The sequence below is a fragment of the Protopterus annectens genome, chromosome 6.part0, assembly GCF_019279795.1.
Source record: "Protopterus annectens isolate FY-2018-M chromosome 6.part0, PAN1.0, whole genome shotgun sequence".
In the NCBI taxonomy this organism is placed as follows: domain Eukaryota; kingdom Metazoa; phylum Chordata; order Ceratodontiformes; family Protopteridae; genus Protopterus; species Protopterus annectens.
The window spans coordinates 169,352,500-169,379,692 of NC_056737.1; the positions used below are offsets into that span (position 1 = coordinate 169,352,500).

Below are 27,193 nucleotides of genomic sequence, written 5' to 3' on the forward strand. Positions count from 1 at the left end.
GAAACTATGGGTTGTATGGATTGAACACAGAGAGTACTGTAGCCATCAACTGTCACTTGTCAGAAAGATATGGATGCAGTCACTGTTGTACAAACAATACCAAAGATAAAAATGTGCTCCACAACGTTCAAAATAGTTTAATAAAACAAAGCTTTTGGACCATAAGCCCTTCCTCAGTGTTATAAAAACATATACAAACATAATAATCATTTTATACAAGTTTAAAAAAGCTCACATGACACAACCCATCCAATAGAAAAAATAAAACAATTATTCAATCATTATTATCTAATCATCTGCTGTTTAGATTTCAGTATTGGTTTCAAGCTAACTTGTTTATTTATGCCAGGAAATTTATCTGCCTGCACACGAGTAATCCATTCATATTCTTTAGTGTCTAGCTTATTTACAGTATCACCTCATGTAATGTTCAAGGTTAATCTCTCAATAACTCTAAAAACAAATTGATGTGAAACACCAAACGTTTTTACATGTTACATTTGGAGAAGAACATTTTTTTAAGGAATAATGACACACCCAACTTTGAGTCAGTCTGGCTCTGTGAATTGATCTTTATATGGAGTTCTATCACACCAAAACCCCCTTTTGGCCGTGGTTGGTGATCAGGCATCAGTAGAAATGAATATCGCTCCAGTGACTTTACAACGCAAGCTTTTTACAACTAAAATACAGTGTTTGGAACATAAGGTAAAAGCATTTAAGAAGCTGCAATACCTAGTTTCAGCTTCTGTGTTTATATTAAGTTGGGTATTGTGCCACAGGGGTTACGTGTGTTAAACATGAGCTCTTATTGAGACTCATACCCTGAACTCCTGAAAAGGTGGCAAGAACTTAATATCAAATTAAGCACCAAATATATGGTACTAATGAATGACTTTTTCAATAAAAAAAAAGCTTTATGTAAGGAGATAGATTTAATGGAAAAGGATATCTCCTTGAACCCTGCTTTTAATTAGCATCTGAATCTTTATGATGGTATGCTTACCCACCTGTGCACCTTTGACAAACAGCTTCAGATGATGAAAAGAAAGAAATTATGGCATGATATTAACGATTTCAAAAATGGTCATATCTTTTCATGGCCTAAGCAATATAAAAATAAAGAAGAGAATGCTTATGTTCAAAATATTCATACGGAACATAAACAAGGTTCTATGTATGAGTTCAACACTTTTGAGTCATCTACCAATCTGGTTCGACAGGAGAATTCTCAAAAAAATCTATTGGGTACTGGAAGTGTGTAGAAAGAATTAGAGAATGTGAATGATGAACCAGAAGCAATGCCTATAATTGAATCTTCTAAGAAGATTCTATCAGAAAGAAAAAAGAACAACACCCGACGAGGAGTAATGAAGGAAGTGGCTCCACTAGTTCAGCGTTGGCATCTACCAGCTCATCTTTTTTAGGCAAACAACAGAAAATACAATTAAATCTACCCGAACAGGTTGATCCGTACAATCGGGAACAATCATGGAAACGTTCACATTCCAGAGGGAGAGCTCGGAACGGGCCTGTAACAAGGAGTAGGTTGAACAGGTAATTGTTAATGGGAATGTTGATACAATATATCCACCTAGTAGCATGGTGAATATTCCCATGGTGAATTTGTCTAACTTAACATTGACAGACTCGATGTTTTCTTTGTTAAAGCATGGTATGAAGTTCATTCCTGCAAGACTGGACAATGTTGTGAATGCGGTTACGGATTTGAAAGTTTTTACACACACTCTTAACTTAAAAAATATTTTTAAAGATTCTGAAGTGCATATACGTACTGAATGTAGGAGAACCAGTACTTTTATGCCTGTAAGTGATCCGGTTATATCTGCATTTGAAGATATATGTGAAAAACAGATACGTGAATTGTATAGTAATAATTGTTTTAAAAAATGTATAATCTTTCAGCTCAGGAATCTGAAGCTCTTAAAAGTTTGCAAATTAATAATGAAATTATAATTAAAGAGGCAGACAAAGGAGGAAGTATTGTAATAATGAATAATGATGATTATATTGAAGCAATGAAGCTTCTAATATGTGATGAAAATACTTTCAGAGAAATTACCGAGACTGAAGTTAACAGTTTTATTACAAAAATCAATATGTCCATAGTTGACTTATAGATAGCATGTGATATTAACCTAGATCTTTTTAATTTTGTGGCTGTACCTTGCCCTATGATTCCTATACTTTATGGTCTGCTTAAGTTACACAAATCTTCCACAAACCCTCCCTTGAGACCAATAGTCTCTGGAAGGGGGTGGGTTACTGAACCTATTTCAGTGTACCTACAGAATGTTCTTAAAACCTTTCTGCAATTTATATCAAGTTATATAAAGGATAGTGGTGACTTCTCAGTGAAACTATATGAATAGTATAATGGGGTGGAAACTCTTGAAAGCTTTATGTTTGTTACACTAGACATAAAGTCGCTTTTCACTGTAATTCCAAATGACTATGGAGTGAATTGCATTAGGGAGATTATGTGTTATCATAGTAATTATACAGCAAGGCAGATAGACACCTACTGTGAACTTCTTGAACATGTATTAGAGAATAATATTTTTGTATTTAATAAGTGTATTTATCACCAAGTATCAGGAGTGGCGATGGGAACATCCCTCGCTAATACTTATGCAAATTTAGCTATGAATAAATGGGAAAATGAGTACATATTTGGTGAAAATAGTACCTATGCCTCTAGAATATCTTTCTACAAGTGTTTTGTGGATGATATTTTTCTGGTATGGGAAGGTAATGAGGAAGAACTACAAACTTTTGTAGAATATTTAGACTCTACAACCCAACTTCTGAGATTGGAGAAAAACTCAACAAGGGAAGAAATACACTTCTTGGATATAAAATATGTAGGAATGGGGAAGGTATAGATACTTCAGTATTTAAGGATGTTCAGGCTAACAAATATCTGCATAGGCATAGTATGCACGCCCCGCATGTTTTTAGAGGTATTGCAAAAGGACAGTACCTAAGGGTTAGCAGACTGAATACTCAGTTAAGCACATGCTTAGACCAACTAGATGATATGACAAAGGATTTTAAAGAAAAAAGGCTATTATGAGTCTCATCTCAATCAGGCAAAGAATGAGATTCTTAGTATGAGGGATGGGAGAGCGATCCCTTTCTTTTCAGATATTGGACACACTGAAAGGGGACAACGAGTGGATAATAGTCAGCAATTAGTTATACAATGACATACAATAGGGGAGTAAGCTAATTGAGGGAATCATTAAGGAGAATTGGGATATTTTGAAAGCAATTCCCGGACATGAAAGATGGCTTAGTGAAAGACCCTTTTTCACACATAGAAATTCTAATAGCCTGAAAAAAATCTTTGTGTTATAAGGACTTTGCTTTAAATAAAAAACTGAAGCTAAATATAATAGGAAAGGTATGGTGCCTTGCTATAACTGTTCATCATGTAATGCCATTTGTAGATCTCTTGAATTTATACATGCTAATGATAGTAGGAAATTTAAATTCGACTGTGCAGCTACATGTAGTACCTGTCATATAGTATATTTGGCTACCTGTTTGAAATGTCAAGCATTTTATGTAGGTAAATCTATGAGAAAGTTACGAGATAGGATTATTGAACATCGTTCTGAGATTCATCGAATGGTAGAGACTAATTCTTTGGCTAAACATGTAAAAACATTTGGTGTTTTGCATCAATTTGTTTTTAGAGTTATTGATAGATTAACCTTGAACACTAGACGAGGTGATATTGTAAATAATCTAGACACTAAAGAATATGAATGGATTACTCACGTGCAGGCAGATACATTTCCTGGCATAAATAAACAAGTTAGCTTGAAACCAATACTGAAATCTAAACAGTAGATGATTAGATAGTAATGACTGAATAATTGTTTTATTTTTTTCTATTGGATGGGTTGTGTCCTGTGAGCTTTTTTAAACTTGTATAAAATGATTATTATGTTTGTATATGTTTTTATAAAACTGAGGAAGGGCTTATGGTCCGAAAGCTTTGTTTTATTAAATTATTTTGAACGTTGTGGAGCACGCTTTTATCTTTGGTTGATCCATTTTGTGGCTTGCTGTGGCTTCACTTTGCCATAGTGCTCACTTTTGCTTTTTGTACAAACAATACCAACATGTTTGGGACCTACATCCCAGACTGGCACTAGTATACTGAATGTGGCAGTCATTACAGTTATCATTGTTTGCAATGGCACTCTAGCCATGTCACTACACAGGCATATCTTACAACTGCAGTAGCCACAAAGGTTCCAAGGTACACCAATATACATTATAGTGAACACATCCTATGGAGTCCATGTGCAGTCTGTCTCTAAAATGCTTTGGAGGGGATCTGTATGGTGTCAGTTCCCACTGTGTACCTCCAGTGCATCCATGACAAGACTAACACACATGTCACCTGTGCTACACCCTGACAGCATCGGTTTGATATGCACAGCACATGCTGGTGAGACAGACCTGTAACACAGGCAGTACACCCTACATGAAACAGACCCTCCCATGCATGCCACGCACACATTTGTTGTGACACACATCATCTGCAGGTTATACATGGGGATGAAAAACACAACAATCATAACTGTTGCTGGGCAACTGTTGGTACTGGACACAGGATATATGTAGATGTGTCATCTTCATCAAAACCCTGGTGGCACTTATGATGGGTAGCAGACCTTCTCACAGATTAGAGATGCATGAGTATGCTGAATGCCAACATTGTCATTGTTAGCCTGTTATACACATAAGAACCTATGGAGCCATACAGTTATAGAGCTATACCTTGCTGACGACATGAGTCCACTGTGCTGACATGCCATCCTGTGCTGCTTTATTTCTACTGTGTATCCATTGGTTATCCCAACAGAATCTGATAAGAGAAACATAAACAGGCCCATGATGCACCTGTCATTGTGTAACTATACAGACAAGTCAACAAAATAAAACATAAGGAGCACCTAAGGTACACAAATGTATGTGGTGTGCATGTGACAAATGCCAGCATACAGTATCTCTCATTAACCACTACAAGTGGCATGGTGAGCCAATGCTACATTACACAAGTACATGTTAAGCAATATAGTCACCCTGTACATCAGACCCATAGTTTCATTTCCCTGCATCGATATCAAGGATGACAGGGATGTGGCAAAGGTATAATAACTTGCACACTGTGTTGTGTGGGGTTGCAGGACACCTAGGCTGTTCCAAATGGTAGACAGCATGTGTGTGAGTCAGAGAGGACCATGTAAGATGGACCATGGATAGGTGCTGTGTGTGTCTGCATGGGACCTGCATTTGACAGTGGTGTGTGCATGTATACAGTCACACTCAGTGCTAGCCCTACACGTGTGTATGTTGGACAGTTTTGGACAGTACATGGTAGAGTTGACAGTTCACAATCTCCAGCCCCAAACATGGGAACTGGATCTCCCAGGAGTTGCACTGGCACTTCCATGCCCAAGGTCAGACGTGGTGCTAGTACCTGATGGTGACTGCTGTCTGCTGTGACCATGTCCCCCATGGGAAAACCCATGACCACAGGCTCATGGCTTACCATGCATGGTGTGGACAGCACACTTTCATCTGTAGTGGTGGATGTACTACCACTATGGGAGCCTGAGTGTGCATGGCCATGTGAACTCTCAGCAAATGGTGTTGCTGACCTACATCCATGGATCTGAAGCTCAACTCCAACCACAGTTGTTGTTCCACTGCAGGCCCTCCACTGGTGACAGCATGTTCCCTGGCATTATCTGCTACCCATTGACATTCTGAATTAATCATATTGGTGGCCCAGTGTCAGATCTGCTCATCTGTACTGCCCTGTTGGCTCATGGCATTAACATCATGGACAAGGTCTGACCAAAATGTGGCCCAGTGTTTCACATTAGGTGTCCCCCTGGATAGTAGGATGTTATGATGCTGCCTTAGTCCTTGCAAGATTATCTTATTCTCTGCATCCGAGAAGGGTGGGTGTCACCTGTGGTACATAATTCCTGAAAGACAACACAAGTGGAATACATTATAAGATCAGCTACATGAACGTCCATTGTGTGCATTTACAGCAAGGGCATGATGGCTGGCACTATCCACTGCTTGCTCACACATGTCATTCCCCACAGTGTGACAACATACAACATGTGTGGATCCAACTGAGATAGTATCAATAGTGAGGTACTTCCCTGTGTGCCATGAGAAATTCTGCTGTATGATCATACATCCAACATTCCAGGCTATGGTGGTGTATCTGCTAAGGCCAGCTAGCTGATAATATGTCATAAGACTAGTGCCAGACAAATAGCAGTGTGCTATTACAACCTTTATGAAGGGACAGTCCAACAACAGCAGTGTGCCACAATGACAAAAGACAATGTAACATTAGAGTATTGTACATCACCTGTAGGTGTAACACAGCAGGATATCAATGGTATGTCATTATCACAGATGTAAGGCAGGCTTACTGCTGTAATCTCTATTCCCCATACCTTTGTCCTCCTATCTGCATCCTGTTATACACAAAAAACAGTTATATACCTGGTGGAGTGCAGTGCTCCTCTGTTGAAATGTGCTACTAATAATGTTTCACAAAGGCGCATTCTGTGTGAGTAAGGTCTCATACAGAATGGTTCCCCATACTGCCTGCCTTTTAAACATGCTCCCCATCAGCAGGTGATTACCTCTGAACTAATCTGTGGTTTTGAAATGCTAATTGTCGCCATCAAAGCTGAATTGCACACTCATTAGCCAATGACATGCAACCACTGTGCAATATATAAAGCCTTCATGTAGATCTAGGACCCTTTCTTAGCTGTTGAGATGGACACTACTGGGGTGAGAAGACTACATTGCCACAGAGTGTAGATCTGTAGCAGAAACCTTTACATACACTTGTGTGTACAACAGGCTGCAGCCTCTGCTGAGGTAGTAGACATAGGCAGAGAGTGTGAATACTTTGGAGGACAACAATCTGTAGGTGTTTCTATGTCAGCTGTGTCAGCCTTGTTGTAGAAGCAGTTCCAGGGTGAGGGTACCCTTTACTCTCCAATTAAGGCATGTGCTTAAGGTATGTATGTTAGGCAACTGTGTTGATAACAGAGAACTAGCTGACGTATAGTACTGCTATACGGATATGTGAAGTGTGCCCCTACCTGCAGGTCTGAGACGTCATGCACTGAAAAACTGTCATTTAATGTGCAATGCTTTGTGTGGACAAAGGGTGTATTAGTGAGCCATTAATTGCTGCCTTCAAAATAATATAGTTGAAATATAGCACAACAATGGATTTGAACCAAGAACTGTGTGTAGCAAAATGTACTGTCTGCAAGTCATTTAACAGACTGAGTTACTGACTGACTGCTACAGCATGTGTATTTGCAAGATATGTGTGCAGACATACAGGCTATGACAAACATTGTCTACATCCATCAGTATGTTCATGCCTTTATATGGATGCATTTCTGCCAAGAGTCTCAGCTGGACATGTATTTTGCCATTAATGCCTTAGTAGGTGACTATACATGTTGCTGTTAAAAGGGCACATTAACCTGCTATCGCAAGCCCCAGTTGCATCCATTATCATGTCTTTGGCTGTCTAGTGGTGTAGTATTTCACAGGAATCCAAGGCACACTCCTATTTTTTCCATTACTTTTTATTCCAGTTTGCGCAGTGCTGCATAGTGTGCAGATTCACTGAAACACACCTAATGACTGTAATTGGCAATTATTATGTTTTGTTTAAACCACCTGTTTTAAGTAAGAGCTGTGTGGTGTGGTGGCTTAATGAAGTGTGCTGCAGACATGATGGGCTTGGGTTCAAACATGGCAGGGGTGTTTATTTTGTACATGTGACTTACAATGTTAGAAACAAATATACTCATTATAGCTGTATTTAACTGAGCTTAGAGTAGCTGCACGAAGTAGTGCAGAGTGCAGCTCAGCTCTAAAAAAATATAAAGAAAAAAAAAGGTGAGATTGGAACATGGTGAAATAGGGCAAGCAGGGGAAAATCATATTGAAAGGCAGGGAGGGATATGCAGGAAGGGTGTAGGAAAGAACCATAGCTATCAGTTTGTTGTACAACAACTGTGCACTTTGACAGATTTGTAGATGAAATTGGATTCTCAAACTCCAGAGAGATGGGTCAGGGCAACATAACTGTGTTGTCAAGCCAATTGGACCAAATTATGTGTGTCCAGTAGACACATGTGTGAAATGGAGAGCTATGTATGGGACAATATTTTTTTGAGGGCAAGTGCCCATTTTTTTTAAGGTGACAGTGGAATGTTGGAGAAGGGACAGAGGTATGTGTGGGGGAGGTAGGTTGGCTAGGTGAGGATGCATTTGCAAGCAGACAAGACAGCAGACAGGGGTGGTATGTGACACATGAGGGGGGTGAACACCCTGGATAGGGAGGGTTTTGTGGAATCCAAGTCCCATGTATCTCCAGAGAGCAACAGTGTGACACACCCCCACCAATGGGACTGTCAGCACGGCTCCTTCACTACCCTGAGGTTGACTGTGCTGGAGGCTGGGCACCAGTGTGATACTGCCCTACCAGGTTGGCCAGCATGCCCTCAATCCAGTGCAGGCATTGGTCATAGCCATGGTAGACTTTCCTCCCTAGCAGGACTGGTTGCTCATACTGGGTGAATAATCTCCCTCTGCCACCACTCTCAGAGGAGGACTGGGCCCTGTCTCCTGGGACAGTACTACCCAACACAGCAGGTAGTGCAGGGGTAGCAGTCGGAGCACCACTGGTCTGGGTTTTAGACATGCTGGGACCTGATACCACAGCCATTTGAGGCAAGGTAGGGGGATCAGGCAGAACTAGCCAACCTTGAAGTGCTGTGTTAAATGAGGTAAAGTAATAAATTATGGTTAGTAACAACCAAATCATTGTTAATAGTACCAGAATGGATCATCATATTTATTAATCCAAATATATATTAATGTATATTATGTACAACACAACATTGAGTCTGCATGTCCTCCCCGTGGGCGAGTGGCCTCCGAAAGACATGTGTGAATGGGCATGCCTTCTCTGAAGGTTGGGCATCGGGCTGGCAACTCGGCACCATAAAAATCTACTGCCAATCATTAGCGGACTGGAGTTCTGCTGTGGCAACCCCTAATCGGGAAAAGCCGAAAAAGACAAATATGTACAACACAACATTATGGAACATAACAGTCAGTATGGTAACAGCTGCCAGTATGAAGTAAACCATAAGGCCAACAAAACAATTTAGCAAAATATATTAATATTGAATCATAACAAAACTTAACAATAATCAACCACATTTTCCAAAATATAGTTAGTTTAACAAATTATGTTAATATTAAATCTGAATAATTATAATAATGAATAAATGACTATAAGGGGTGGGGAGAGAGAGAGAGAGAAATATTTTATTAGTGACATTGCAGATGATATCCATGATAATACTGGTCATACAGATCCCATTTGATCCAGTGAATTTGCATTTCATTGAAACGTAAATTCGCGACCTCACTTTTGCGAAAGTGCATTCTTTCGAAAATGCACTTTTGTGTAAAAAGAAAAATAAAAGTAAAAAAAAAAACAGAAATGAAATAAAAACATGCAGTTTGCATGTAATGTTAGTTATACATCAATGTTTAGTATTGGTGTACAACTAAGCAAACTATTGCTGAGATCGTGGTACAGTGGGGATAAGGGAATATTCCCTTTTCCACACTGTAGTACAATCTCGGAGTGAGAATATTAAAGTAGGGGGGTGTGGGGAGTGCAGCCTCCTTGCATCATAGTGTTTAGTGTGTTTTTTTTTTTGGTTTGGGTTTTATTTTTCTTTTTACACGAAAGTGCATTTTTGAAAAAGTGCACTTTCACGAAAGTGAGGTCGCGAATTTACGTTTCGAGGAAACGCAAATTCACTGGATCAAAGTAGAACCAGTCATACATACTTCTACAGGTGTGTACTGACTGTTGTGATTACAGTGACTACAATTCTCCTATAGCCGTTGTAGCATGTACATACCTCTCAAGCTGATAGCATAGGACAATGAGGGCCAAGCACTAAGAAATGCAGGTGCAGAACTACTCAGAATGGTTTCACATAATTTGGACTTATATAACTACCAGGGTATGTTGTAAATGGATTTGGTAGTACATTGCATTCCAGGTAATAATTTATCTGGTAAACATGTGACAGATGGGCTAGTCAGTTTTAGGTTCATAGGTTCATAGGTTCATACTAGGCTATCTGCCCTAGGGCATTTATAAGCCTAGCCAGAGTGTGCTTGGCTTTCGCCACCCATTTTAAATTAATTTTGCTATGCCTTTTTTTGAGGTTAGTATACTGTGCCTCTGTCTGACAGTGACACAGAAGTGATAGCCGGGGTAAACCTACGATCTCCCATCCACTCATCAAGATTCCTCTTGAAGAGAGTCAATGTGGGACTCTGCCTAACCTGGACTGGGATTTTATTCCAGAATAAAGGGAGCCTCTGGGTTATAAATCTGTCCCTCCAGCATGTCCTATTTATTTCAGTGCTGAGGTTCAAGTCTCTCGAGCGTGTAGCTCGATGGGATTTGGATTTTCTGAGGTGCAGCATGTCCATTAATTCCGGATTGGACATGGCTTTATACGTCAGGCACAGATCGCCTCTGAGCAGGCAGTATGCCACTGAGTAGAGCTGGAGTTTCTTTAACCGGGCAGCATATGGCATCTGTTTGAGCCCTTTGATCCTCTTGATGAGGTACTTTTGGGGTCTTTCCAGTTGCTGCAGGTGTCTGGTAAGGTACATCCCAAAAGGGGCATTGTACTCAATTATGGGCCTGATGAGGGATGAGTAAAGAGGCACGGTGACCTCCCCTGATCTAGATGTGAATCCCTTCATGATTAGGTGGGCTATATAAAATGTTTTTCTAACCACTTTGGCCATGTGGTTGTCAAATGAGAGATTGCTATCAACTTGGGTCCCCAGGTCCCTAATGATTTCTTCTGTACTTAATGGATTACCACCTATGTGGTAATTTGTGGGCACTTTGTTTTTGCCAAAGGGGATGGCTATACACTTTTTGGCGTTTAGCTTGAGGCCATGGCTCTGTCACCAGTTGTCTGTTTCTATGAGGCCCTTTTGGACGATGCTTGTGTCAGCTGGACAGTTGATTATGGCACCCAGTTTGCAGTCATCTGCGAACTTGGTCAGCTACAGTCCTTCCGTGTTGGCCTGTACCACCGAGAAATATATACCGAACAAGAGAGGTCCCAGGACTGAGCCTTGTGGGACGCCACTTGTAACTGGTTTGGAGTCTGACATGGCTCCAGCAATTCTAACCATGTGGGTTCTGTCCTTGAGCCAGTTTGCAACCCATCTAGTGACATAGGGGTTTATATTTAAGCTGGTGAGCTTATCTATAATGCCCGAATGGGGTATTGTATCGAAGGCTTTTGCGAGGTCCAGGTAGGCTGTGTGGACCACCTTCCCCTCGTCAATGGCCTTGGTGACTGTTTCAAAGAAATCAACCAGGTTTAAGAGGCAGGATCTGCCCTTAACAAAGCCAAACTGGGTAGGATCCAGTGTCTGTAGGTCCCCAATATCTTTATTTATGAGGTCCATGATGATCCTTTCCATAGCTTTGCAGACCAAGCTAGTCAGGCTTATGGGGCGATAGTTTCCAGGATCCGTTGAGGCACCACCTTTGTGGAGAGGGACCACTGTTGCTGTACGCCACTCTTTGGGTACATGTCCTGTAGTAAGGCTAAGATTGAACAGTAGTTTTATGTTTGGGTTCAGCTCTTCTTGGAGTTCATGTAGGACGCAGCCTGGGACACCATCTGGTCCTATTGATGCTGTGTTTTTTGCTTTGGAGAGGGCGGCTCTTACCTGAGCATCTGAGATGTCAGGGGGGCAGCACTCTGTTGGGATAGATATTTGCCATTTTGGTGGGGAGGGGGGGAGAAGTTTGCACTGAACCTGTCAGCTAGGATGTTGGCAATATCTGTGGGCTCGGTGTATTTTTTGTCATTTTGGATTAATTCTGAGCATATCTGGGAATTCCCACCCAGGTTCCTAACATAACTAAAGAAAGTCTTGTGATTATCCTTAGTGTCCTATGCAATTTTTCTCTCGAAGCTGGCCTTAGACGATTTTATGAGTGCCCGTAGTTTTTTGCTAATACTGATCAGAGATGCCTTCCCTTTTTGGGATTTTGTTCTATCATGTAGTAGCTTCCTCCTTCTGTTGTATAGTTTGTTTATGGCTGGGGTCCACCAGACAGGACGTCTGCCTTTGGAGGATTGGGTCTTGGTTTTATTTGGGATTGCATGATCCATGCATTCCTGAAGGTGTTAATAGAATGCGTTTATAAAGGATTCTGCGGTCTGGGCCGTATTTTCCACAGGCCCGTGGGCTTTGAAGGATTCCGCCTCGGTTTTGAGGCGTGTGAAAATTGCTTTAGAGAAGTTTTTCACTGTGGTTTTCTGGGCAGGGGGTGGGGTCAGGATGTGAATATCCAGTGAGATTAGTTTAAAGTCTGATCTTACCAGTGAGGGATACACTTCTGGTCTGGAGCATAGTGTCCCCATGTTGGTGATGATCAGGTCCAGTATGTTTTCCCCTCTTGTGGGAGTGGTAACAAGTTGTTCCATAGCATTTGAGTTTATAAATTCTAGGAACCTTTGGGCTAGGGTGTTGGAGCTAGAGTAATGCTCCCAGTCTATGTTTGGGTAGTTGAAGTCGCCCAATATAATGGTGTTTGGAGAGACCTTCATATTTTCCAGTATTCTCAGGAAGGCCGAGTGGGGTTCCTGTGTTTGGGAGGGTGGTCTGTAGCAGGCTATAAACTGGAAGGCAGATTTACCCACTGTTAGTTGCACATGGATAGTCTCTGATGCTTCGTGCTGTGCCACCAACCTGGAGGTATGGGTATCTTTGACGAATATTGATACTCCCCCTCCTTTTGTGGTTCGGTCCAAGTTTTGGGGCCGAAAAGCATGGTATGAGGTATAACCTGGTAGTGCTGGGGTGCTCTCAGGAGCCCTGAACCAGGTTTCTGTTACTGCACAGATATCGATGTTCTCCATGCTAAGGAGAGTTTTAAGTGCATGCATCTTGAGGTTTAGACTTCTGGCATTGAGTAGCATTACTCTTAGTTTCTTATCCCTTGTGATACCTATGGAGGTGGGTTTGTCTTTTGAGCCTTGTCTAAAAAAGGCACTAGGGGGGTAGCAAGAGCCTTTGCTAATATCCGAAAGCCCAGGAGTGACAGGTGCAAACCGTCCCTAGCGAAGCATCGTGGCTTGTCAAGCATGTCATCCCAGGCTGACAGGCATTGGATCCCCTTTGAATGACACCAATACTTAAGCCAATTGTTGAAATTGATCATCTTGTCTTCATATTATGGCATCATTCTTGGTGAGGGTAAGATGCTACTCAAGGTCAGGGTCATACCGGCCTGGGCTACATGCTCAGAGAGCTCCTCTATGTCTCTTTTCCTGTAGTCCAGGGAGGTACGTCTCAGGTCATTCACACCAGCATGGACAATGACCGAGTCATATTTGTACTTGCCTTGGAGTGACCTGAGTGCTTGTGTTATGTGGCAGATCCTAGCGCCCGACAGGCAGCTCACCGTGACCTTCTCCTTGTTCAGCCTGGTGAGCGGGACGTCAGTGTGCCTGGCGATAGAGTCACCTATTACAAGTGTATCAGGTGTGTTGTTTAGCCTTAAGGGCTGTGACTGTTTGGCACACTGGCTTTGTGAGCTATGTGTTGCACGTGTTTTGTTTTGGGGTAGCGGTTGCTTGGGTGTCTGCTTTGGAGGTCTCTGCTGCTTAGGCAGATTTTTATTTAGAGCCTGAGTATGTTTTTTTGTGTTTATGTGTTTGGTTTGTTGTCGTGGTAGGTCTATGTGAGACTGGAATTGTAGTGAGTGTGGTTTCCTTCTCCTCCTGACTGATTACGCCAGTACTGAGTTGAGAGAGCTTAGCCTCCAGTTTGGCTATATGGTTGCATCTCTCACATGTGTTGGAATTTGTTGGGAGGAGGAGAGGGTTGTCTGTGTACATGAGGCAGTTGTAACATTGCCTCAAGATTCCCAGATTCACCAGCTAGACTGGAGAGGAGATTGACAACTGACCTTTGGACATGCTAGAATAGTATTGGGAATTCCTTTATAATTGAAAAAAAGGGCCAATGGGGAACAATGTACTCAAGGGGAGTTTGCGAGGGTGTAGTGCTTTTAATTTTTTAGAGCTGACTTATATAATTGCTTTAGTGAGCAAGTGCCAGGTAACTTAAATGCAATGTGTTACATGTAACTTAAATGCAAAAATGACAAACAGTAACTTTCTTTCAAGTGAAACAAGGAAATAAGTACAGTAAGCAATGCAGATATCACTAGGGATCCACAGAAGTGCTAAAAGGTCGCGTTTTAGGTGGAATTAGCGTTTCAGGGAAATAAACAAACAACAAGCATACAAACAAAGCTAGATTCAGCAGGCCTGGATCTAGTCTATGCTACAGCAAACAAGGTGTACCAATTTCAGTAAGAAACAGTTAGAATATGCAGGCACTATAAGCCTTTAACCAGAAATTCCCAGCTCAGAAGGGCAGAGTCCAGCCTCTCCTCCCACAAGAGTGCAGACCGCGATCCTTCTTAATGTAAAATAACTGGCCTGAAGCCCAAGTGCTTAAACCAGAACTAATACCCTTTTAGAATAACAGACACTGAGCCCTCAATCAGCAGTTCCCAACTTAGAAGGATGTAAGCTACCTGTCCTGCCACCACAGTGCAGGCCACAAACCTTCCTAATGTAAAACAACTGGTCTGAAGCCCAAGTGCTTAATCCAAAAGACTTAGAAATGATAGTTACACTTTAATCAAGTTACTACCAAGCAGTAATAAATACAACTGAATACTTTAAAGAATGCCTGGATTAGTGCTCAAGTTATACAAACAAAGCTAGATTCAGCAGGCCTGGATCTAGTCTATGCTACAGCAAACAAGGTGTACCAATTTCAGTAGGAAGCAGTTCAAATATGCAGGCACTATTAAGCCTTTAACCAGAAATTCCCAGCTCAGAAGGACAGAGTCCAGCCTCTCCTCCCACAAGAGTGCAGAACATGAACCCTCTTAATGTAAAATAACTGGCCTCAAGCCCAAGTGCTTAAACCAGAATTAATACACTTTTAGAATAACAGACACTGAGCCCCCAATCAGCAGTTCCCAACTTAGAAGGATGTAAGCTACCTGTTCTGCCACTACAGTGCAGACCACAAACCTTCTTAATGTAAAACTGGTCTGAAGCCCAGGTGCTTAAACTAAAAGGCTTAGAATGAGTTACACCAAGCAGTATTAAATACAATTGAGTACTTTTAAGATGATGCAAAAGCAAAATAAAGTAGGAAAAAACACAAATACAGTAAAAGCAGATAATTTTTTGACACTTGAGAGGCATGTTTGTGTACATGCTTAACTGGCAGACCTGGAGGTAGAACCCACAAGCTGTTACTACAAGGGACACCTGCAATTGACTGCAGCAGCATAGTACAGACATGCAAGAGATACAGCCATACTGGGATTATACAGTTGTATTTCTGAATCAACAATGCTGATGAATACATTATTGCTATTGAGTGTAACATTCTGTGAGATGTAAGTACAATATCTGCATATAATATGGGCTAACTCACCCATAACATTTTTGTGTTGTTGGGGAGAGAGTAATTGTGAGCATTACTTGACTGATACTGAAAATATAGTGTTACACAGCACTGGATTTGAACCCAAAACCGTGTGTGGCAAAATGCACTGTGAACAAGGAATTTAAGAGATAGAGCTACTGAGTCACTGCCGACTACAATATGACTGATACTTGGCTGGAGATCACCTGGAAACATACTATGAATTGTGCAATACAAGTAACAGGACTTTCCTCTAGCATTCTAGTACTGTTACAGTATTATACTAGACTGCAGTGACAATAGAATACACATGCATGGTATACTACCATACTGCATATATTACTGCAGCTTTAGTTCACTTTCAACAATACTGGTGAATGCATATGTATTATTGTTATTGTTATTGGTTTGAAATATTTGTGAAGTCCACACACAATATCTGGCTGTAGAGTAGGCTACCTCACTCATATACCTTTATTACCTGACGTCTGTGGAAGACAGATCATTGTGTGACCTGCACTGGCCTAGAGATAGCCTTGAACAGTACTATAAGTTAAGCAATATAGTTTGCAGCCATTCAATTTTCATTCTACAACTATTACAGTGTTATACTTGACTGTAGCAACCTTACCTAACAGACTCAATGCATACAGCTCTACTGCAATGGTTTTGACAAAACAGTTCTGATGTACACTATTTTCCTTGCTGTTATTGGTATTGTTTCTTGTTTTTATTGAACTATAGTTGTTATTCATTTATTGCACTACAGCTCTAATTTCACATGTATTGCACTACAGACTTTAGTGTAAATACTTTATTGCAGTTAATGCTTTACTCTTTCTTGGTTATTGCACTACAGTTGACATAATACATCTATACTCACCATGGTCACAGTGCAACCTGGCCAGGCACCCAGCATAAGACTTGACATTTCAACCCTTCTCAGCTGCAGCTGTTGGTAGAGAAGCACACCATTATGCATACCAGTTTTACAGACATTCAGATTACATATTGGCAAAAAGAGAGGAAAAAATACTTATGTATTTGTGGGGCATTCCCTGCCCTCGCTTCTTGGATCCAAGTGTCCAAGGTTCCCCTCTTTCGCCTTGTACCAGGTTGCTTAGCAGTGCATAAACCAGCCAAGCAAAGCTGAGCTGCATGCAAACGTGCACAATCGTGGTTTTAGTAAAGCTGAACATTGTGCAAACATTGGCAGCCATTACCATGTTTATGTGGTGTTTTGCAGGTTTGAGCACAGTTGTGCAGAGCCAGCAAAGTCATTGTGTCCATAACATGTGCAGCAAAAAAAAAAAACAGACACGTTCTGACGTCCATGTATTTGAACCCTGGACCTACTACACATACAGTCATAACTCTAACCATTTAGCTCCGTGGATATTAAGAAATTTGGTATATCTTCACATATACCACTGAGCTACCTGTTAGCAGGGCTGAGCACCATGCCTCGCTGTGCAAACATACTTAAACACACTTATAAATAAATAATTAATTGCATCCAGTTTCTATTTTTAGATGTCTGGCAGGTGTTGGCTATGTATGTATGAGCTCCACTCAGCTTAGGTGGGCACTGCGTAGCACCAAGCAAACGCCAAATAAAAAAAATAATAAAACACATAAAATGTCATTATGCTTATTAATTAAATCTGGTTTCTATTTTTAGATGTCTGGCAGGTGTTGGCTATGTATGTATGAGCTCCACTCAGTTCAGATGGGCACTGCATAGTGCCAAGCAAATGCCAAATAAAAAAAAATATATAAAACACATAAATTGTCATTATGCTTATTAATTAAATCTGGTTTCTATTTTTAGATGTCTGGCAGGTGTCAACTGTCTACATGTGAGCACAGTTTGGCATTGCTGTGCTCCGCACCATGCAAACATGCATGTGTAAAAAAAAAAAAACACAAACAACACTGATTCAATATCTGTATTCCTTGGCTCTGCCTCAGTAGTGCACTATTATTAATTTGCATGGCGCGTTGCTAAGGGTGTACCATTACTGTGTGCTCAGATACTTTTCATGTAGGCTCTACATGGTGCTACATGAAGTTTATTAAATCCTGGGGTAAGTTTTTACAGCTCAGCAAAACTGTCAATGCTTTGCAGTTGAAAAAAAAAACTGTCATGACAGTTTTCATGTTTACAGCCCAAAAATGTTTATATAATGAAAACTAGTAGAAAAAGCACACAAAAATACAAGAAAACAGTGGATGAAGTAAACTAGCAATGTATAAAAATGTGCAAGTGTGTGCATGAGTGTGCACCAGTATACTAAATGGGGGAATACTTTATGGTAATAGCGGCAAGAAAAAAAATGTGTGTTTTGAATTTACCATTTAAATCTCTGGTGTGATGCAAAAGTATATTAAATCCAATCAAAGCAGAACTGAGGTTAAAATAACTGAAAACATATAAATTGATACACATTCTACACACCATTTTTTATTTTTTTAGTATGTTTGGTACCTTTAGTACACAAAAATATTTCCTCAAAAATTCCCTAAGAAATCTTTACAGATTGTGTGGCAGCTTCCGTAAATTCAACGCACTTCTAATAGAGCAATAGTACTTAAGTCCTGGTTTTCTGAATGCATTTAATTTCAGCTGCCAACATAATTCCTTTTCTCCAAACCACCTTTGATGTCCTCTTCAAGCACATACATCTGCCCACAGTCTAGAGTGAAAAATTTAAAACCACAGCTTCTGGGATATTCTATTAAGTGTTTGGATAGGGTGTTCCTCTGGCATTTATGTCTGATGTCAGAAAGATGACCTGAAATAATCCTTTTCAGTTCATTCATAGGTTTACCCAAATAAAATGCAGGGAAGTCATTACACTTGGCCCTATATACAACTTTTTCAATATTACAGTTATCACCTGCTGAAGATTTCACCATCATTTTAAGATAAGGGCATTCAAATGAGTCACACCCCATCAAGTACTTACAGAAAGTACAGTTAGAAGGACCACAGATTTTACTGCTCATATAATCCTGGTGCTCCTTAATTTTCTTTTCAACATACCTACATATGCTTCTGCTCTTTTTGTATACAAAAGTAGGGTGTTCTAAAAAAACCCTTCAAGCTGCTGATTGTCAGTGAGGATGCCCCAGTTCTCTTTAATAATGGCTTTAATTGTACTGAAATCACAGGTGTAAGTTAGAATGCAGCTGTCTTTACTTTATCAGTCCATTCCTGTGCTAGTTCTTCACTCACATATTTCCACGTTAAATTTTTATTAAGTGTTAGTCCCCTTGGTAATCTTCTTTTATCTCTACTCTTTTCCAAATAACTTTGTTCCCAGAAAAGACCTTGTAGCAGTTGCTTTTCTAGCTTTGCAAAATTATCAGAGTTCATATTTACATTATTATCTTGTGGGTTGTCAGTTGTAGTAATGTTGGGGCACTGACCTTTGTTGTCCCATGCTGGTGCAGTCATTAGGTCACAAAGCTTTGTATTTTCCATGCCGAGAAAAGCCAACAAAGTGGATTTCTAATGCCAGAACAAATCCTTGGGCACAAAACCAAATCTACATATCTTCCAAGATTTTCTGCCTCTGATGATATTTTTAGTTTATTATTTATGAAAGTCACGATAAGTCCTGCTATATTATAATACTGATCATTGTTTTTATCACATGTATCTTTCTGAGTATTTTTGTTGATCTGTTTCCTCTTCTATACTCTTCTAACACTGACACTTCTTGCCTTAATTGCTTTATAGCTCCCCCTCAAGGGTGAGATGGTGACTCTATTAGCTACAACTGTTGGTAGAGGCTGGGTGCTCTAACTCAGGCATCTTAAAAGTATATAGGGAAGTAGGAGAGAATTATCAACAAAGGCTATGTCCATGGTGGAAAGTATACTACATCCACTTCTATGCTATTTAATTCAATACACATACAGCAGGGTTATGAACAGGTCATATGAGAATAGTTTCCTGCACTTTTGGAATGGTGTCACATAAGATTGGCCCTTTCTCTTCAATGTCTCATTGTGAAGATTGAGGTAGATTACTGAAATGTGACAGTGAGTAGAGAAAATGGAACACTCATTTTTATAAAAGGTAATGAACTATAATACTATAGACAGGTTCAAAAGTGTGTGATCTTGTTATAATGAGCATAGAATAAAGCAAAGAGGGATACATATTTTCTTAGGACATTCAAGATTTGAGACTAAATGAATAAGCAAGGCAAGTTCAAAAGATGACAATACCTCATTGATGGCATTTTCTTATTTGTTATTATAATAGACAGTGAGAGGGGGCAATAAAATGACAAAAATAATATAAAGTGATGCTGAAACACATTCCTAGTTCTTCTACAATATTTTTAGCCTACTATAATGCTTACTTACCACTCTGGTTAGAAATTTCTCCATGGGAACATTCAACACAGTTGAAACAGCAGATAGGTTGGCCTGGTTCTGGTACCTTTCTGTATCCTGCAGGACAACTGTTAGTGCACAATGACTGAGGAATCTAAAGAAAAAATGAATAGCTGACATTAAAAATATTTTAGGTTATTATTTCAGAAGGCTGCAAGTTGACTAAGCAATATAAAGAGACTATAAGAAAAAGATAAGGGAAGTTCTTGATGAACAGGAATGGGTATTGTATTTAAACTGATGCAACAGCTACATTTCATCTTTATGTCTATTATATTATGCCTATTTATGGTAGAATAGTTGTAGTCAGGGATGATGACATTTTACACACAAAAGAAATTATAATCAATCAAGAAAAATTGCAATATAGCTGTTGTAAAGAAAGACTACAGAGTACAAGGCAGTTTGCAAGGAAGATAGAAGGAGATGAAGAACATAAGGGATGGATTAAAAAACAGTATGATATGGATGTGTCTTTTAATAATGAAGTTACAGAATATGTAAGCATTGTATTGAGTTTGAGGATGGAAATTCCAAAACAACTTTTAAATGCTATCATGCCAGTGAACAAGAATTGATGTCTGTATGAGCTCTTAGACAGAAATAGTGATATATATTTAAATAATATCCTCGTTTTTGTTGTTTACTTGTGTCATGTGATGCTGTATTCAGTCATCTGATGATCTTGCATAAAGCTTGAATTAGAATGCTACCTGCTGTCTGCCTCATGTCTTGGATTACCTGGATATTGCAATAAGTTAATTGAAATTGCAGCCTGTCCTACCCTAAGCTACTGTCTTCCTAATAGTTCCCTGAAATGTAATTTGTCCTAAAATCCCTTAAATCCCAACTGCTGCCTCATAAAAGAAGACTGAAACAGAGCTTTTCACATTTCTTCCATGTTTTCTGTCAAATGTCATCTTCTGAGCTCAAATATAGTCCTAATTCTCTTTCCTCAATCCTCATTTATAACTCTTCCTGCTCTTTCTCAGGGGTTATCACCTGTCCCTCTTTATTCAGGATAGACCCTATTTGGGCCGTTGTGTCATGTGCAAAATATGAAAAATGACAAACCTCCTGAGATTTTAGGACAAAAAATATTTCCCAGTTTCCACTAATATCTATGAAAAAGATTAATTTTGTATTTGAAACATCTTAATATTACATAAAACAACAGACATAACTTAAATAATACAAGAATGAGTTTTTATTTTGGCAAAATTGTGAAGTTCAGTCTTTTGCTCCAGTTGCAAGTATGGTTTATCCTGCAAAATATTGCATCGATGTAATAATGTCCCACTTTGAGCATCTGAAAATGTGGCAACCCTGTCTTTCTCTCCTGCTTCATCTCATGCTTCATCTCTTTTATGATTATATAACTTGGTTTCTTATTCATCTGTTCCATGTATTCTCAAGTTTGTAAATATCCAAAAGCTTTTCATTTATCAATCTTAATTCCTTTCATACATCTAAAATTGTTATTACTGCTCTCTGAAAATGGCCCACTATCCCTATATTATTCTTCAGGTATGGTCATCATGGCTAAACAGTGCTCTAAATACAATGCATTGCATATATTTGTTCTAATGCTTGTTTTGCTGACTGAGTTATCTGTGTTGTAGAAAGTTTTTATGGAGGCCCAAGAAAGTCAAAGATAACACTTTGATACCCAATTTCAGCAAACATTAACAGTGATAACAGCGTATGTTACAGGTGCTGACTATACTATGCATTGTACTTATTAGATACCATACTGAGCTGTAATTATAATAATTTTTACTATGTTTTTACATATTCTAAGAAATGTCACAGCTTATTATCAGACGGGGTACTAAGTAATGGATTTAGAAACTTCCTTTGTGAGTTTTCATATATGCAGTGCTGAGATATGACACACAACCTATTAAACACAGTGCATATTTATGCTTCCTCACTCTGCTTTTCACCTGTACTTGTACTGAAATGTCATTTTGCTGTGTGAATGTCACAGGATGCATGCCCAACTACAGCCAGCTATGCATTTTAAAACTGGACACAATTTTATTTATATTGACCAATACATTCAAAACATGCTTTTAACATTTAAACATATTATTCAATTTATGGATAGTATAAAACTGCCTTCATATCTATTATATAAATTATCTAAATCCAGCAACATCTAAAACAACATCAAATTTCATAAATTTCTAAAATGCTTATACTACTACAGTGTACGTATGGCAATTTTTTATGGGGAGCAAATCACCCTGTACCCCAGTTACATGATGGTAAAGTATGACAGTCAATGGCTTTCAGGACCATGGGGGTAGTGGACAACACTGAAAATGTCTGCATAGTTGTGGTTTTCTCATTTACAGCCCTGGTGAGCAAGGTATGCCAATCCACACGTTGCAACAGGATTTGCTAGGCAGCCATATGTCTTATTCTAATCCTCTTCTCAACAAGTCACTGAAAGGTACCTTTTGCTGGGAAGGTCAAAGCTACACCTGCCTTAGCATCCACGGGAATGGGCATATCATGCATCCCCTAAGTTCCATTTGTGGGATATCCAGTTTCCTTGTCCATGTAGAAACAGTCCACACTATAATTGTAAAACATTTGATGGTATGTCAGACAATGTCTACACATAATTTGCTGGCACTGACAGTCTTTACATGCCAACTTAATACATGTTGCTGAGTTATAGCTAAAAAGCTACATGATTTGTATTTAAAAAAAACTGCTATGATCCATACAGTAGAATGTCTGTTTTATACATTTCTGAAACGGTCCACCATTTTGGGTGTTGCTATTTGCAAACACTGTGTGACTTATTTGTATAGCCTGCCTCTTAAAATGTGATGCATGGCCCTTCCAGGGACACTACCACTGCAATGTGCTGAGTGGTAGCAGCAAGTAATTTAGATACAGCAAATTGTCTAATAATGAGGTCCTCCTCACTGTGGCTAAAGCTATATCAGAATCACTTTTCTTGAGGCGTTTTTCATGACTGAGGGCCTTTCTTCCTGAATAGCACCTTTAACTTAATCCTAACCCTCCTGCTAATCCCCAACACAGCCTTAACACTCGCGCTAATAATAAACTTACATTTAATCCTAATCACAACGTTAATCATAATCCTTAAACCTTAAATCTAACTCCAACGCAAACCTTACCTCAAACATTTATATCTATGATTTTTGCACAAAATACAAAAAGGCATTCAACCAAGATTTTTTTTTTTAGTGAGATATTCAACATAAAATTTAATTTATTAGAGTTTTTGATTAAAACGAAGTTGATCAACTGCTATCAGGTTTAGTGTTATGAAATAAAAGTGTCCTTATTCAGCTGTCCTGCTGCATCCCCTGGTTATAACTTATTTCATAACTTCACTTATTCAACCTGTCATACTTAGTTGCCTGTTAAGAAACATTTCTCTCTCCCCATTTCTTCAGTGACACTAAAATACAGCATGTTTCTTCTGTAACCTATACTTCCTATCCTTATAGAATGTTTTCCATGCCACTATACTGTTAAGGTAAACAAGTATGGAAGGACAAACATACAGAATATCTGTCTATACAAATATAATATTTATTCCAAATCACAATTCATGAGGGAGATCATGAATTTTCTAAAATGATCCTTAAGAAGTACTGCAAAGACAGTCCTTGTTATACCTTAATAGACAGTAGGTGTAATGTGAGGCATATATGGTATCATACAATTAAAAAAAAAATCAGAATCTTACAACTACTCATGCTGTTCATGTTAAAAGCATATGTATGTGAGCATATCACTGTCCTTTAACTAAATAAGGAGAGCTATATCTGGTCACATCTTGAACTCTGTTTACCATCTTACAGTAAACGTTTGTACTTGAGAAAACTTCATTAAGATATGAAATGGCATAGGCTCTTTTGACATCCTTATGTTGTTTTACTAATATTATCACCAAAGTAGTCAACATTACTATTTACCCCCTTAGTTTGATTTAGTAACACAGATGTTGAATTTGCCTTTAGAAAAACAAGTTGCTTTCCTAATTGTTACAATAGCAAGAAAAGAATATAACATTCCATCTCAGGCTGCAGTTAGATTGTCTGACACACATCACTAAGCATTCAGAATTACGGAATATAAAAATAACTTAAATTCACTATAATATGTTTTTTATTCCCATTACATTCCTCCCTTTAACAATCCTTAGGTGTCACCTTTGATTACAATGCAGCATTTTGTAGCTTATCAACAACAGGTGTCTTTGTTTTGGAGAGATCATCACCATTGTTTTTGCTTTTGTAATAAAACATTTCAGCAATACATTTTAATTAAAGAATATACTAAGATCAGAAGACAAATTGTGATTACTATAGCAATCAAGCTCTGAAAAGTACTAGTTCATATATTCCCAAAACACTTTTCATAATTGGTTCTGGTTGCATTTTTATCAAGCTACTCCATGCAATCTTCTAATTTTTCTTGTTCATCATGGAAATCTGAAATATAGGAACAACAGCACTTATCCAAGAGTGTACAGCCACCCCCCCCCCCAGATGCCAAAATCATATCAAGGGCCGGATGATTTTTCAACATCAAGGGCCTCATTTCAGTCATTACTCTGGTAGCCATACAAATATGTTGAGCAGTTTTGTTTTCCAATTCAGTTAATGCATGTGATAAAGCTTTCAATTTGGTTATAGTTCTATAGATACCATAATGAGGTAGAAATAAAGTACCCATTCAGACTTCCTCAGCTGGCCAGTTGGTGGAGACCATAAATGCTGGATGACTAAGGTAAAGTAGCCTACATAGCAGCACTCAGACCAGTTAGTGGAGAACCAGGGATAGGCATGGTCTCCAAAAACATAATGGTTAATTAACATACTCATAACTTGTTCCCATCTTTATGATTTTAGTTTGAGTTCATTTAAAACGCGTTAATGTCAAATCACATTACCTTTGCTGTAACCTATATGAACTGTCCCCTGTCTTGCATAGCAGGCATTTCCTGTGCGGATACTGCTAGCTGAAAATATACCTTTTTCAAAACAAGATAAAACATTATGCCAAGTTAGTTTTTTCTCAAAAAAACCTCTGTTCAGAATCCTTTTGAAATGTTGGCACAGGAATCATAGAAATACCTCCCCTGGAGTGTTCAAGCACAAATACAGAGACCCAGCAACTGGTCATGTTAAGATTTGCTGCACATTGATGTAGTTCTTGCAGAAAGAGGTTTTCCTTTGTCTCACCTGGAGGAGTATTCAGGACCATCAAGAGTGATGCCATCAGTAGCAGGTAGGGTATTATCCTTTGTCTCTTTGGATTCCAGGCAGGTCTTTTTGCAGTGGGATGCATGGATCTAAGTTAGTAGCATGGATCCAGGTTAGCACACCAAATAGCAGTATGAGTTGTAAGACAAGCAAGGTATGGCTCCTTTCACCTGGACTCCAGGAAAAAATTTTGCTGAAAGGCTTTAACAAAAATATCTAGTCCTCAGGGTACATATTATGGCAGGGATGAGATGAAGGTTGGGGAAGGGCTTCATGAGTCCTTTGTTACAAAGTCTGTACATTCTAAACAAGTTTTGAACAGTAATTTAACAGTGCATTATCGTCGTCATCATCATCATCATCATCATCAGTTAATGTACACTCCACATTTTGGGCAGATGGAGCAGATGGCATTCTCATGGGATGGCCCATAAGAATTTCACGTGGACTGAGTTTTCTCTTTGCATTTATGGTGCCTCTTATGCTCATGAGATCAACAGGTAGTGCATCAGGGCACTTTATACCAGTATGTTCATATACTTTTCACAGCCTAGTCTTAATTGTTTGATTGAAACAGTCAATCAAACCAGAGAACTATAGGTGATGAGGACAATGGAGTTGCAAATTTACCTTAAAAACTGACACAATTCTTTATGATCTCTGCATTGAAAATGTGTTCACTGTCAGAATTAATAGTGTGAGGTACCTCAGACCTTGGTATGGACTCTCTAATAGTTTTGTTTGCTACAGTGTATACATTATATTTAGAACATGGTCCAGCTTTTTCTACCTAGGCTGAATACACGCCAACAATATCTAAGACATATTCAAATTGCAACATCGCTTCAACTGGATGAAATGCAGCTGAAAATTTACAAATGGTCCCCAATGGGGTTGGCAGATCTGAATCTTTAGTTTTTAACACAAGGAAACACAATGTAAGAAAGACAAATTTCACAATTCTGTACATAATAATAAATCAGAGAATGGAACAAAGCAGTCATGATTTAACAAATTTGTTAAACTATTTTTTCCTATATAGTCAGGTAAATGATATGATCTTACCAGCCAAGGCAATATAGACTGAGGTGCTACAAGGCATCCATCAGGATGTCACCATACAATATCATTAGAGTTCATGTATCCTGATACAATCCATTTTTTGTCGCATTTTCTGATGCCTCATACTGTTGAGTGATTTCTGTATTAAGATTAAATACAGGGTAGCAAAGTGTTTCAGATGTCATCATTACAGAAATCAGAAGACTATTTAACCCAGCTGTTTGTTTTGTTAGCCAGATTATTAGCCCTTGACAGCATATTACTTCTGGTTGCTTTTCAAGGCATCTACAAGGAAAAGGCAACAACAAGTCTACAGACCCTTTCATCATCTGAGACAAGACTGTGGATCATTAAATAGGCTGTGGCCTGCTTCTCATGTTGGGATTGGTGCTAACATTTTGATTCTGGTGAGAGAAGAAGCAAATGACAATTGTATTCCAGCAGAGTGAATCTGTAGTAAGGCCAGCACTAGTAGTATCCAGACAGTAGCCATTCATGTGACAAGCTAAATCTTTGTTTTCAGTAAGTACTGCTTGATTTGTTTCTAATTTCAGAATATCTTCCTGTATACTTCATCCATAAATCCTCAGGGTCTACTTGTTAGTTTCCTTGGAAGGGTTTGGCAGTATCCTGTATAGACATAGACACATTTGGCGACATTTTTCTTGTAAGAGCACTGTGATGTCCCCACTCTGGGCCAGTAATCAAGGAACCTGAATCCTCACCACTGACACTGGAGAGGGATGTGCACTTGGAATGCA

The 27,193-nt window shown here is 39.1% G+C and overlaps 1 protein-coding gene across 1 annotated transcript in view; it reads right to left on the minus strand.

Moving 5' to 3' along the window:
* The window catches only part of LOC122803786 (vomeronasal type-2 receptor 26-like), a 242,582-nt gene extending 222,210 nt beyond the window's left edge, over positions 1 to 20,372 (minus strand). The window contains exons 1-2 of the mRNA XM_044073474.1: positions 20,328 to 20,372; positions 20,083 to 20,206 (exon numbers count right to left, since the gene is read on the minus strand). Coding sequence (XP_043929409.1) covers positions 20,083 to 20,206; positions 20,328 to 20,372 — 169 coding nt within the window. The remainder of the gene's footprint in view (positions 1 to 20,082; positions 20,207 to 20,327) is intronic.
* Between the last annotated feature and the right edge of the window lie 6,821 nt (positions 20,373 to 27,193).